The sequence below is a fragment of the Dasypus novemcinctus genome, chromosome 9 (genome assembly GCF_030445035.2).
Source record: "Dasypus novemcinctus isolate mDasNov1 chromosome 9, mDasNov1.1.hap2, whole genome shotgun sequence".
In the NCBI taxonomy this organism is placed as follows: Eukaryota; Metazoa; Chordata; class Mammalia; order Cingulata; family Dasypodidae; genus Dasypus; species Dasypus novemcinctus.
Genome location: NC_080681.1, coordinates 31,001,913 through 31,016,804, shown reverse-complemented (window position 1 = coordinate 31,016,804; position 14,892 = coordinate 31,001,913). Strand labels below are relative to the sequence as shown.

Genomic DNA, 14,892 nt, shown 5'->3' with positions numbered 1-14,892 from the left:
GACTGAGAGAAATTCTCCCCTCACTGTAAATGAGGTGGGGACTTAATTCCTCGGGAAGCTTATATCTTGATGCTGCCGCTGCTGACGGCGAACACTTCTTGAGCTTTTGTTACATGCCTCACAAAACCTTTATGTTGTAGGTATTAAGTTCATCCCTATTTTCCAGGTGAGAAAATGAAGCAGAGAGAGGTAAGGTCATGCAGCCAGCAAGTGGACGAACTGGCTTTGAGACCTAGTGTCCCCGCCCATGTCCATCACCTGAGCTAAAAAGACAGGCTGGACTTTCTTCTTCCCTCAGAGCAGCCCCCTTCACCTCCTCCAGGCTGGTCCTGTACCATGTCTTAGGGTCACCATCTTCTCCGCCTCTCAAGCCAGTCCTAGTCCTTTTCTTCTCATACTAACGTCTCCATATACTAATTTTTCAAGTGAAGATAAAACGGTTGATTGTGCTTTCTTGGACTAAGTGAGGTAGTAGAAATAGGCTTGAGGGCTCCATTTCCTTTTTCTACACAAGCAAGTGTTTGTTTAGGCTCAGAATTATCGTATTTATCATGGAAGAGTGGTGCCAAGAGCAAAAACCTTGAAAACATGAGAAGAGTGGCTACAGGGCCAAAGAACATTTTTTTAATGCTTCTTTTTAACTCAACCAATTGTTTCATCTTCCTCTGTCGATCACATGAAGGATAGCATGTCCTTTGAGAGCAAAGGCTGAGTATCAAGAAGGTTTGTGTAACTCGATGTGAGCTTTTAGAAGAGTAGTGAAAAAGGACTGCAGAAGATAACAAGCAAACCTATCTTTTTCCCTTTGCTTTGAGTCCCCCGTGTAATTAAAATGAAAAAGGCTGGGGTTTCCCTCCAGTAAATTCTAGTTCTAGCCTCCCACATAGGTGCCAGTGAGTTTCCCTACGGTGTTTGCTAGGATGAATTCCATATGCAGGCTCTTCTTCCTACACAAGCTCTCCACACTACTTCCTGCAAGTTTGAGTGGCTTTGCTGGTGGGGAGAAGAAAAGCGAAAGTGGGGAAGAAGCTTCAGGCTATGGCCTAAAGACACATCCTCTGCCCCAGCTAATGAAATACACGTAGACAGCTGATCAACCAGCCAACAGGAGTTACCCAGAGCTTTACATTCTTCTCTGTATGGACCTTAGGGCTATGACTGGTAATTTTTTTTTTTTTTTTTTTTTTTTTTTACCAGCACAGGAGTATTATATGCTGAAAAACACCATAGTTAACCGTGTTAGCAAGATCAAGGTCTTAAGGAGAATGGTATTTGGGGGAAAACAAATATAACTGCATTAAATTTGTAGCTGATTTTATTTTTCAAAACACTAAAAGAAAAAAGTCCTGAACACATTTGCTTTCAAAACTAGTCACGTTTATTGGTGTTAATCTGTTTATAGATAAGTCATAGAAAAGTCATAGAAAAGAAAAAGAAATTTAGAGGTTTAAGCATTGGAAAACAGGAAGTCAAATTTCTATACTTTGTAGATGATGCTGAAAATCAGAAAATTAACTGAGAAGCTCAATAATCAGAGAGCTCAGTTATGTGGCAGGAGACAAAATTAATGTGCTGAAATCTCTCCAAATATTTTTTTTAAAAGACTCCCTTTACTACAGCAAGAAAATACACTTACAAAAGCACAAAATGCCAGAAAATAAGTTTAATAAGAAATGTGTATAAAACATAGGGAAAAAACTTTAATATGTTCTTGAAGGATGAAGAAAACTTGAACCAATGGAAAGGCATTATGTGTTCTTGATAGTAAGAGTCAACATAACAAAAATGACAGTTCCCCTAACTTGATCTATAAGTTTATCATGATTGCAATAAAAATAACAATAGGATTTTTCAGTAACTGGACAAGCTGATTCAAAAGTTCATGAGTAAAATATATAGACCAATAAAATAGAATAGAGAGCCCAGAAATGGACTCTCATAAATATGGTTAATTGATTTTTTTTTAAGATTTATTTTATTTATTTATCTCTCCCCACTGCCTCATTCTTTGCACTTAGGGTGTCTGTCCCTCTTCTTTGTTTCTTTGTTTCTTTAGGAAGAACCGGGAATTAAACCCTGGACCTCCGATGTGGGAGGGAGGCGCCTAATTGCTTAAGCCACCTCCGTTCCCTGCTTTGTTGTGTTTCTCTTTATGTTTTTCCTCATGTCTCTTGTGTCATCTTGTCAAGCCAGCTCGCTGTCCTGCTTATCTTCTTTAGGAGGCACCAGGAACCTCTGCTCCCTGCTTTGTTGTGTCTCTCATTATAGTTTTCTTCTTGTGTTTCTTGTTGCATCATCTTATTGTGTCAGCTTGCTGTACATGCCCGTTGCACCAGCTAGCTGTCTTCTCTAGGAGACACCAGGAACTGAACCACAGACCTCCCATGTGGTAGGCGGGAGCCCAATTGCTTGAGCCACACCCACTTCTCAGGTCAATTGATTTTTGACAAGCATGCCAATACCATTAAGTGGGGAAAGGACAGCCTTCTCAACAATAAAGCTGAGAAAATTGGCCATCCAAATGCAAAGAATGAGGTTAGACCCTTATTTTATACCATATATAAAAATTAACTCACATGGATCAAAAGACCTAAACTCAAGAACTGAAACTATAAAACTCTTAGAAGAAGCATAAGGGAAAATCTACATGACCTTGGATTTGACTGTGGTTTCTTAAATATGTCACCAAAAGCATAGGCAACAAAAGAAAAAAAATAGATCAATGGGACTTCATCAAAATTAAAAACTTTTGTATATCAAAGGACATATTTAGAATATATAAAGAACTCCTCCAACTCAACATTAACAACCTACTTTAAAAAGGAGCTAAGGACTTGAATTGACATTTCTCCATAGATGGTATACAAATGACCAAGAAGCACTTGGAAGTATGTTTAACATTAGTCAATAGGATGATGCAAATCAAAGCCACAATCAGATACCATTTCACATCCACTAGGATGACTATTGTCAAAAAAAAAAAGGGAAGGGAAGCGGACTTGGCCCAGTGGTTAGGGCGTCCGTCTACTACATGGGAGGTCCGCGTTTTAAACCCCGGGCCTCCTTGACCCGTGTGGAGCTGGCCCATGCGCAGCACTGATGTGTGCAAGGAGTGCCGTGCCATGCAGGGGTGTCCCCTGCGTAAGGGAGCCCCATGCGCAAGGAGTGCGCCCCATAAGGAGAGCCGCCCAGCGTGAAAGAAAGTGCAGCCTGCCTAAGAATGGCGCCGCCCACATGGAAACAGCAAGATGGCACAACAAAAAGAAACAGAGTTTCCCTTCAACAAAAAGAAACAGAGATTCCTGTGCCACCAGACAACCACAGAAGCAGACCAAGAAGAAGATGCAGCAAATAGACACAGAGAACAGACAACAGGGGTGAGAGTGGGGGGAGGGGAGATAAATAAATTTTTTTAAAAAAGGAAAATAAAAATGTTGGCAAGAATGTGGAGAAAATGGAACTCTCATGCATTGCTGGAAGGAATTTAAAATGGTACAGCCATTTTAGCAGTTCCTCAGAATATTGAGCATATTATTACCATGTATATGACCCAGCAATTCAGTTTCTAGTTATAGACCCAAAATAATTGAAAATAAAGACTCAAACCAATACTTGTACACCAGTGTTCTTAGCAGTCAAAAGGTGGGAACAACCCAAGTGTCCCTCACCAGGTGAATGAATACATGGACATATATGTTTGTCAAATGTCATTAATTGTACATTTAAGAAGTATGCATTTCATTGTATGTGAATTTATAAAAGAGAATTCTTACATTCTGATGGGAACAGGGCTGCAAGATGTGATCAGTGGAAAAAAACAAGCTATAGGACAGTATACATAGTGTACCTTTGCATAAAAAGGAGGAAAATATTATACGAGAGTTTTATATATTATATACATATATAAATATATATGTGTATATATATGCTTGTTGCAACCATTACATCAAACAAATATGATTTTTAGGATATGGTCAGAAAGCATTATCTTTATCTCTCTCTCACTTTAAACTTATTCAGTGGTATTAGTTTTTTCTCTGCCCCTGAATGAAAGCACAGGCAATTCTTAAGGCTTCCCTGATTACATTTAGATATTAAGTTCTTCAGTCACCCTAAGGTGTAAAATATTCTTTCAATTCAGTAATTAAAATGTTCAGTCCAATATGATAAAATTCAAACTTGATTGAAGGTTGAAACTTCTCCCCTCCCCCAGCTTGGGCCAGGAGCTGGTGGGAAAGCTTTGGACAAAGAAGGTTTATTCTCCCTCTTCCCTCCTTACTAGCTTTCCTCCCAGCTTGCTAAAACAGGTTTCCATCTTTGCAGGGGTGGAGCAGGGGAGAGAAATGAGAAGGAAGGAGCAAGCAGGAATATTTTTCTTAATGATACTAGCACCATTATTCCCTGGACTTGCCAGCTCTTTTTCTGATGGGTTGCAGGGATGTTCCATCACTGGGGCTCTCTCACCTACTGTGTCCTGCACCTGGTCAAATGCATCTCTGCTCTGGTGGTCATTTGTGAAGTCTTCCTTGGTCCCGCGGCATTAAGCAGCCATTTCCAGCTTCCTTCTGCTAAGATCCCCACACACTTCCATGCAGCTGTCTTGAACACAATAAAAAAAAAAAAAAATCTCTCCAACAGTGCTCTTCTGAATTTGTCAAAACTTGTACAGAGTGAACTTCCTATGCAATTTTTAAAAATCAACCAGGGAGTTGTCGGGCAATCACAGGATGAAATGCAAACTGTGACAATAAATCTAACTGTATTACAAATGCAGTTATGTATGACATAACCTCACTAAAGAGAAGGGAACAAAAAGGAGGTTGACCTAAGTAACTTTGGAAAACAGCTTTGTGATTGGATACATTAAGCTAAAGACAAAAAGAATCATGTATAAACACTCTACTTTGGTTGGTAAATTTTTTCTCACAGAGGTACAGGCTATCAATTTCGAAACTATTTGACATAATAGGCTAGTTTATACTAGGGTTGATCCAGTAACTAAATACATTGTAGGTAATGGAAGCAGTTTCCTCACTATTAGAGTAAGACATTCCAAATAAACAAGGGAAACAGCTGGTATGAACCTGTGTGTTGGATTAGAATCAGAGACATTGGGGTGAACTCATGTTTATTTTAATACATATAAATAGGTACAGAACTAATTATAGATAAGTGTGTACGCATTGTTTAGTATACATACATAAATTTCCTACATCTGTCCTCTGAAAGGGCCTAGAATATGTGACACCCCAGTAGCAGTGAGCACATCCAATGCCCAGATGTTGGTTTCTACATACCATTCTTCAAATAAAAGGAACCAGGTCTCCTTAAAGAAATGACTGAGGAAGCAAACATACCAAATTAGTTTGGCATCTTATAGAGGCAGAAAATAAGGAAAAGAAAAGGAAAAATTGAAAGGATGGGGCATGTCAAAAGGACAGGAGTCTACCTGAAAGACCTCCCAATGACCAAAGCTGGAACATTTTGAGCAATAGAATAAATAACAATTGTGTCTTTACTTCCTGGGTCTTCAGTATCAAAGTGCCACAAACTGGGCAGCTTAAATGAACAGAAATTTATCAATTCAGGCTAGAAGTCTGAATTAAGGTGTTGACGTGGCCATGCTTCCTCTGAAGTCTGTAGGGCTCACCCTAATCCAGTTAATTCTCATCTGCGCTAACATCTTCTTCAAAGTTCCTATTTCCAAATAGGATCCCATTCACTGCACTAGGGGTCAGGACATGAAAGTATCTTTCTACGGAACACAATTTAATCTATAACACACACTATTAGATCATAACCCAAAGAATAGACTATATATCCATGAGTCCATACTGATACAAATAAATTATTGAATTAATAAATAAATTGGGGAGAAAGGTTAAATCTTCCTTACAGAAGCATCCCAAATGGCATATGTAGATACTCCACTCTCCAGGAGGTGGAGTTTAATTTCCCTTTCCTTGAGAATGGGCTAGACTTAGTGGCTCACTACCAAAGAATAGAGCAGGGAAAGAGAAAAAACAGTAACTACAGTGTAGAAACCTGGCAGACACCACCTTAACCAAGTGATCAAGGTTAACTTCACCCAAACAAGTCGTGTTGATGTCATGTACATCCTGATACAGTCTGATGAGAAAGCACTTCTACACTGCGGTGTTCTTTAGTCTAATCATGAGAAATTACGAGGGTCATTCTACAGCATAGCTGCCCATGAACCTTCTAAAGTGTCAAGACCATGAAAAACAAGGAAAGACTGAGAAACTGTCATAGACAGGAGGAGACTTTGGAGACATGATGACTAAATGCAATGTGGTTTGCATGACTGGATCCTAGAACAGAAGAAGGAGATAAATGGAAAAACCAGTAAAATCTAAATAAAGACTGTAGTTTAATTAATAGTGTTGTGTGAATGTTAATTTCTTGGTTTTCACAAATGTCCTGTGGTTTTGTTAGATGTTAGTATTTGGTGAAGCTAAGTGAAATATATACAGAAATTCTCTGTACCATCTTTGCAACTTTTCTGTAAGTCAGAAATTAGTCCAATACTTTTATATTCTCGGTGTAAGTGATGGGTTTGAGAGTAATCTAACCAGTTCTCTCCTACCTCTTTTTTGGCAATAATGGGAACTGGTATCACATTTTGGAGTATAATTTTTATCTTTGAACCTCAGTTGTAAACTTCCACTTAAATTTCCCATTTCATTCACATATGCTAAAATAAATGTCTCTAAAATGATATGCGAAGAGCTAAAAGTGTTGGTTGCTTGTGAGGAATATATGTAAGTGGTTCAGAAACCAATGAGGGCAATTTCTCACTATTTATTCTTCTGTACTTTTCAGGTGGTCGGTTTACCCTCTCACATTTTTTATTTTAACTGAAGTGAAATTAATTTTTATTTTTAAAATACCTGCTCAGTTGTATTACTCTTCCTCCGAATTCAATGGTTCAAGAACTATTTCTGTGATGTAACTTCCTGAGAAAAATTCTCTCATACATTCTATGTTGCGCTTCCCTGGAAGTTCCAGAAACTGTTTTGTTGCTGCATGGCAATGTAATGTTTGCATTTGAGTTCTTCCTTGTTTCATTTTCACACATTTCATGAAATGCTTGGAGACTGCCAAGGTTTTTAAGCAATTTGTCGGATGGTTTGCACTTCTTGAACTGGGGTTACTTCCACTGTTTGGGGCCCACAGAAGGAAAGAAGAGCAGGACACCATGATAGTATCTGTGGCTTCATCAAGATTCATTAGCGTGAACCCTCCTGAAAATTTTTAACTTTTCAGGAAGGGACCCAAAATGGTCAGGGTTCTCACCTCCCTAAGGCAGGTATCAACCATAGATCCATTCGTGCATTTATCACTTTTATTAAGCACTTAGTCTATTCATAGCCTCTCAAGCCTTGTATACCTTCTTGAGAGGATAAAATAAAGGCAGTGGTTTCATTAGCACACTTCTGGTTGACCCAGTCTGTGTCCCTAGCAGCTTTTCAAGGAAATGTGATTCTTGTGTTGGAGTTGGTAGCTACTGTCTGGAAAGGAACAAGGTACAGTTGTCTAAAATGTCACACCTGAAGTTTACATTTTTGGTTTTTTTTTGGTCCCCGTGATCAGATCCCTATCCGGAGCACTTTGCAACAAGATGCTAAACCCTTTTTTATTACTATAGCTCTTTTGATGTCTTGGTTGTTAAGAATGTTAAGTAAACACCCTTGCTGTCTGTTTTGTCTTTTATTTTCAGTAAGTCTTTTCCCTTGTTTAACCGATGTGTCCCTCAAACACCGGAATGCTATTCCCTGTTTGCATCTGTTTTGATAAATGATACTGACACCCTGCATCGAATTCTAAGTGGAATAATGTCAGGAAAAGACACAATTCTTGGCCTGTGTATCCTTGCATTAGGTAATTTTCAGTTAATTTTCTTTAAGTAACTACTTGTGGAATGCCAGCTTTTCTAGCACTTGTATCCATTGTACATCAAAAATTAACTTCTTGGTTTAAATGTAAATTTTCAATTTATATGTATTTTCTTTATAAATATGTTCAATGCTTCAGGTTCAAGTGGGGGAGGGGGAGGGAAGACAGTAAGAGTGGGGAAAGGCCAGCTGGCTCTGCCAGAAGACTTCACCGGGTGAGGGTGGACGTGGTATGCTGGCCATGATCCAGTGCCCGGTCCTGAGCCTCTGCATCAGGGGAAGATGTGTAAAGCAGATCACCAATTTGTGAATTGACAATGAAAAGTACAACTGTCAAGGGGATCAGAAGTACGTGTCTTCTGGCCAGTAGCACTCTCCCCGCAGGCGAGCCAGAGTGGGAGGCTGCTTGGTGAACAAGGGAAGGAGGTGCGTGCCTCCCACGTTAAAAAGCATCAGACTGCACTAGCCTGCTGGCTCCAGCTCCTCCAAGGACCATGCATGCCTCAGGTTGTAGGCAGGTCGGGGCCTTTAGCTGAGACAGGCCTCCCTGGGCACTTCTGCTTGCAGCAACCAACTTGTGATCCTTGACATTCCATTTTCTGCATTTCAGGTTGATGAGCCCCATTAAGATTCAGCTTTCTCTTTTTTTTTTTTTCTTACTTTTTTATTAAATTGTCTTTTATATAAGGTACAGAGATCCCCCAAAAATGTTACATTAAAAAATATAAGGGGTTCCCATATACTCCCCAGCCCCCAAACCCCCCCCCCCCACTCCTCCCACATCAACAACCTCCCTCATCAGTGTGGCACATTCATCGTATTTGGTGAATACATTTTGGAGCACTGCTGCTCCGTATGGATTATAATCTACATTGTAGTTTATACTCTCCCCCAGTCCATTCAGTGAATTAAGGCAGGATACATAATGTCCAGCATCTGTCCCTGCAATATCGCTTAGGACAACTCCAAGTCCTGAAAATGCCCCCACATCTCATCTCTACTTCCCTCTCCTGCCCTCAGCAACTACCGTGGCCACTTTCTCCAAATCAATTCAGCTTTCTCTTTAAACAAGTTAATGCTCTGCACTTTCGGCAGTAGTACTGGCTTGCTGTCAACCCCCTTCCCCGTGACTGCCTCTGACTTCTTGGTTGGAAGAAGCTCTTTGGTCAGTCATTAACATATTTTTGCCAGTTGACAAATAAAGCTTTCCATAATTTCGTGACCTAAGGTTACTAATTCCTGAATGCATGGGATTACTTAACTATTCACCATTATATAAATGACTTCAAATGACCCAGATAGGATGCTTTGACGTCTAGATACTGGCCTGGTGGCCATACCTACTGAAATAGCAAGGATAGTCCTGCTATAATATATGATGACCTAATGGCCCCACAAGCACCATGTATTTATTGGTTCATAATGATATTAACACCTATCATTTATTGAGCAATTATCATGTGTCAGGCATTGTGCTTATTTTTAATGCATGGAAATCTCATTTGTAGGAGATGAAACTGAGGCTTAGAGAAGTTAAATGCCTAAGATCATATATCTGGTAGGTGGTGGGGCTGATATCTGATCTGATTCCAAAAGCTATATTCATAACCACTACACTAAAATATCTATATGTAATCCTGGTTTCCCATCTAAAAAAAAGTGAAATAGTATTTATAGATGCACTAAAATATTTAGTATAAATTCATAAGCCTAAAAGCCTAAATATTGGAAAGTAATATACAGTATTTTTGTGAGGGGGGGTGGGAGCTATATGGGGACCTCTTTTTTTTTTTAATGTAACATTTAAACATTTTTTTTTAATTTAAAATTTTTTTTAATTTAAAAGGAAAGAATAAAAGAAAAAATACACAGTATTTTACATGAACAGCTTATTTATATAATTAGAACTTTGACTTGTTTTCATTTTTAAAGCCGTATTCATATTCCGTAAGGATATCTGAGAACATTTAAAGTTAGAACGTCACATAAGCCCAGAATGAAGTCAAAGGAGTTAAGTTTGGTAAAATTTGTAAATGGTTCATTTGGAGTTGTACGAAAGAAAGAAGAAAAAGAAGAATTTGGTATTTGGGAATAACCCCTGTGCTGGGTTTTATTGAGTTTTTTTCATTATTTCAAGAAAAGAGCTAACATTGTCTGAGACTGCCTGACTGTAGCAGGCTGATCGGGTGTCCGCTTCAGCCAGTGCCCTGGGGGTGTCTGCTTAGTCCATTTGGTGTTTGGGAGATGCCCCAGGAGACTTAGATTGCATCAACTCCTCGGCCCTCAGCCTGGGTTTAGTCTCCCTCGTCCCCATCCTCACTGCCCCTTCGCCCGCTGTTGCTGTGGGCTTTATCTGCTTTGCTTCCTTTTTCAGCCCTGTCTTTGGCCATGATGTTCACCTTCCGGTTCATCACCACCCTTCTGGTTCACATTTTCATTGCACTGGTTATTTTGGGATTGTTGTGTAAGTATTTGCACTTGATTGATTTCTTTCTGATTAAATGAAAAGACTTTCCATAAGAATTTGAAAGCTGGGATTTTTGAGCTGAACAAGATCTTAGAGGGTATTTAGTCCAACCTCACTATTTTACGTATCAATAAACTTGGGCCCAGAGAGGACAGAGGGAGTTAGTTTCTTTGTGGTAACTGGTACTTGTGCTTCATTACCCTTGAATAACCAGTCAGCGCTGCGCTCGGTGGCTCCGAGGCCTGACACTAGAGGACAGACAGATGTTTGGGGGCAGGTGCTTTCCCCCTCGACAGTGAGGGCAGACAGCTGTGGCCTTCCTGTAGGTACTGGGCACGCGGCAGTGATGCAGTGGCCAGTGCCTGCATGCGGGGTATTTGCAAGGTCCAGGTATCCTTGGGAGGAACCTCTACAGTCCACCCTCTTTCGTGACTAGAGAAGGCCGATGTCCCAGCTCCTGCAGGAAGCTGGCGCCTAGTGGAGCTTGTCTGAAACTTTTATTTTTTTAAAAAGGTTTTTTTATTTTATTTTTTTCTCTCCCTTTACCCCCTCCCCCCAGTTGTCTGTTCTCTGTGTCCATTTGCTGCATGTTCTTGTCCACTTTTGTTGTTGTCAGCGGCGCGGGGATCTCTGTCTCATTTTGTTGAGTCATCGTGTTGATGTCAGCTCTCCGTGTTTGCAGCGCCATTCCTAGACAGGCTGCACTTTCTTTCACCCTGGGCGGCTCTCCTTATGGGGTGCACTCCTTGCGCATGGGGCTCCCCTACACGGGGGAAACCCCTGGGTGGCAAAGCACCCCTTGTGTGCATCAGCACTGCGCATGGGCCAGCACCACACGGGTCAAGGAGGCCTGGGGTTTGAACTGCGGACCTCCCATGTGGTAGACAGACGCCCTATCCACTGGGCCAACTGTGGACCTCCCATGTGGTAGACAGACGCCCTATCCACTGGGCCAAGTGCACTGCCCTTGTCTGAAACTTTTAGATTTTGGGCTCTGTTGCTGTTCCTCTCAGCAGCCGGGGGCACAGTTCCCTCCCGACGCACCGACCGGAAGCCCTAGTGTTCTGGGATCTCCTCCTCCGTCTCCCAAACCACAGCATCCGCTGCAGGCCTGGCCCCTGACCCTGCCCAAGTCCTCCAGGGACGGGGTCGCTGCTTGTACAGCCCTGGGGATCGGGGACCCGCTGCCCGAGCAGGCCCTGGGTGCAGCCGGGGCTGGGATTCCCAGCAGAGGCGTCGCACGTGCGGGTGAGGAGACAGGGACGTGCCCGGAGAGGTGTGGGCCGAGCACCCACGGACGGTCTTTTGTTTTCCAGTCGTCTGCGGGGTTCTGTGGTGGCTGTATCACGACTACACCAATGACCTCAGCACAGAACTGGACACAGAAAGGGAAAACATGAAGTGTTTGCTGGGGTTTGCTGTTGTAGCCACGGTGATCACGGTAAGAAACGCCCTCCCAGCGGGCGGTCAAGAGCCCAAACTCTGGCATCCAAATAATTGAATTCTAGCCCAGAGAGCAAGGTAGAGGGCGGTGTTCTTTCACCTCAAGATGGGCATCCACGACTCTGGGCCTTCCTTGGATTTGAGATACGTGCATAGGAAGGCAAAACCTTTTTTAAAAAAAATAAGAAAAATGTCATTTCTTTCCAGAGGTGGTTTATTTTTGCTGTTATACTCTTTTCACCCCCAAGTGGCTTCACGGTGCATACAGAGAGGGGCTCAGCGGGGCTCACGGTTTATGACAGGTCCCATTTCCTGTTTGTGAAGAGAGGCACCTCTTCCAGCCAGTGCATGCTCCAGGTCCCCTGGACAAAGGACCCTTTGTTTCCAGATCTTTCAGCCCCTGGGTTATTTGGTTTTCAGAGAACCTGCTGCCTCCTCAGCAAACTCCCTGGCTGAAAGGAGGTGAGTTTAGGGACTTAGAAACTTGAAGCAGCAGATACAGGTTGTTGGGGGGAACTGGCTGGCACCTGAAAATGGGTTGGTCACTCCCCAGGTGCTGTTAGAGGTACTAAGTCACGAGACCCTTGAGAGCCTGGGGAACTGATTTTCCAGCCCTCGGTTCTCCTCGCTGGCGCGTCGCTCACTGACCGCGTTATGGCGGAGCCACAGCCAGGGGTTTCCACGAGCCCAGTAAGTCTTTCAGCAAATGCAGATCTGGTCACCAACTTGCTTCTGTCTTCTAAGGAAATTCATCAGCTCCCATATCTTTACATTTTTCTCCTTTCCCCCGAGGTTTCACATTTGCGCTCTTCACATAAACTGCACTGGGGAACAAGCCCACAATGAAGTAAAGTGCCTGATATGGTTCCTCCATCCTGCCTCAGTCAGGGCCCAGGCCCTCAGCTGGGCTGTGAAGGAGGCTGGAGCAGAAGGGGCCCTGCCTGCGCTGGAAGGGGAGGAGGGGGCGGGAGGGGGAAGAGGGAGGACGGGTGGGGAGAAGGGGTGGGGGGAGGAGGGGTGGGGAAGGACTCCTCCCTGAATCTCCACAGTACTTTCCTTTGTTTTCAACACTGAACCATTAATTGGCGCCCAGATTCCAGGGTCAGGGGTGAATTCTCCCCTTCATCAGGTTGAGATTAGAGAAGGGGGAGGCTGTGAGGAGAGACAGGCTGTCTTCACCTGAGCCGCTGAGGACAGCACACACTGGCCGGTGGAGAGGGTGGTGTCCCCCACAGCTTGCAGCTGCCAGTTACTAAACTCCTACCAAATGCGGGTTACGGGATAAGGTAGCTCAACTCTCACCCTTCTGAGAGACCCTGGATTCCTGGTCATCGTCTGAATTTACTGAGCCCCTCTTGGGCCCAGGGCCTAGCACTCAGCAATGGCCCTAGCAAGACATTGAACATAAGCTAGCACATGCCAGCTCCTAAGACAAATGACAAAGCAGGCAGTGGGAGCTGGCGCACAGGGAGACAGCTTGGGCTCCGAGGGCTCGGGCCTGTGTTCAAATCCAGGCTCAACCCCCACCATGCGGCCTTGGAGCAGCGAGGTCCACTCTCCTCCTCCGTCCACCCACAGAAGCTCGGCCTTCCCACGGGAGAGCCAGTCCTCATGCTCCCTGCAGGCCCCCTTCTCTCCACTGGAGAACTGAGTCTGATGAAGCAGGGCTGGCTCCGGAGAAAAAGGACGGGCTGTAACCAGGGCTGGCCTCTGCTGTCCCGCTTCTGACTCCCACTAGCCCAGTCCCTGCTCCCCACAGACCCTTGCCCAAGGTGTGGGAAGGAGGAGGGGAAGGGACAGGAAGAGAGGGGCACGTTATGACCCAGTCAGGCACCACGCCCTTGCCCCAGCAAAGCCCTCTTCCCTGCTCCCCCTTTCTTACTCCCTCATTCCCAGAGAAGAGAAGGAGAAGGAAAGACAACAATAGTAGGCAAAAAGTAGGAAGAAGAAGGGTCTTGCTTACCTCAGAGCCCCGTCTCAGTCTTCTCCCCGCTCCCCCCTCCCCTCGGGAGCCCCACAGTGACTCTGGGAGTCTCATGGGGGGGCCTGAAGCCTGAGGAGACCCTGGCCCACCACAAGGACCACCCGAGAGGGGGGGTGTTCCTGACTCCTGGTTCCCAGCAGCTGCCTTACAATACGCTTGAGAACACTGTTCTGGGAAGGTGGTGGCCGCCAGTGGATATTATTTAGGGAGTTTCAGTGTCCTTGCCAGCAGCCATGAAGAAAATGGGGTGCATGGTATAAAATGCTTACCTTACGCCATCCGCCCACCAGGTTAGGCTGAAATGCAGCTCCTTGACGCTTAGAGCCAGAAAATTAAGTCCGGGCTTGGCTCCTAGGTGGTAGGGAAACCCTGGTGCTCACCCCAGCCTGACCTCCCACCCCTAGGCCAGTCAACAGGTAACACTGATCTTCATTGAGCCCAAGGAAAGTCATGAATTAGAGTTAACTCATTGTTTCCCATGACATCCTGGTGCTGTACTTTGAGTGTAGGACGAGCATTATAGACATAGACATAATACAAGTTGTAAAACACACACCCATTTAAATGCACACATACTTTAGCATTCCACATGGGAGCTAAAGCCAGGTTTATTTACCTAAAGATGATACCATTTTGCTCCCTAAAATTTTAAATGAAAAACAAGCAGACCAAGAAGTCTGTCTTTTTGATTAGGCTAGGCATTGGGAACACGGAATGGAAACTCCTACTCGGTCTTTAACACATAAGGGTCTCCCCTGAGCCTCTCCCCATCCCTCCTGGCACTCCCCAGCTCCTGGAGCAGCTTCTGCACTGTCTTTCCCACTGCCCTGACTCTGTCTTTCCTCCACCTGCCCGAGTTCCTTGAGGACAGGAGAGGCCAAGCACAGCTACAAGAGGAAGGGCCCCTTAGGCCAAGAAAACTTGGGGGGATCTACATGAGCAGGAGAGGGACCTGCAGGAAGCTCCCCTCTGGAAGCTGAGGTGAGAGCCGAGAGGGACCCCATTGGGAAGGCCCTGGCCTGCCAGAGCCAGTTTGAGCTTTATCCTGTGGCCGCTGGGGAGACGTGGGTGGATTTTAAGCA

General features: G+C 44.0%; 1 protein-coding gene across 15 annotated transcripts in view; it reads left to right on the top strand.

The window, feature by feature from the left end:
• Positions 1–14,892, top strand: part of SLC44A3 (solute carrier family 44 member 3) — an 80,300-nt gene that overhangs the window by 10,189 nt on the left and 55,219 nt on the right. For all 15 annotated transcript variants that reach the window (XR_011649621.1, XR_011649620.1, XR_011649622.1 and 12 more), the window contains exons 6-8: positions 7,742–7,902; positions 10,291–10,380; positions 11,700–11,824. Coding sequence is in view for 9 of the 15 variants with exons in the window: in XM_058303151.2 (XP_058159134.1) it covers positions 7,742–7,902; positions 10,291–10,380; positions 11,700–11,824 (376 nt within the window). In the remaining 6 variants the exon portion in view is untranslated. The remainder of the gene's footprint in view (positions 1–7,741; positions 7,903–10,290; positions 10,381–11,699; positions 11,825–14,892) is intronic.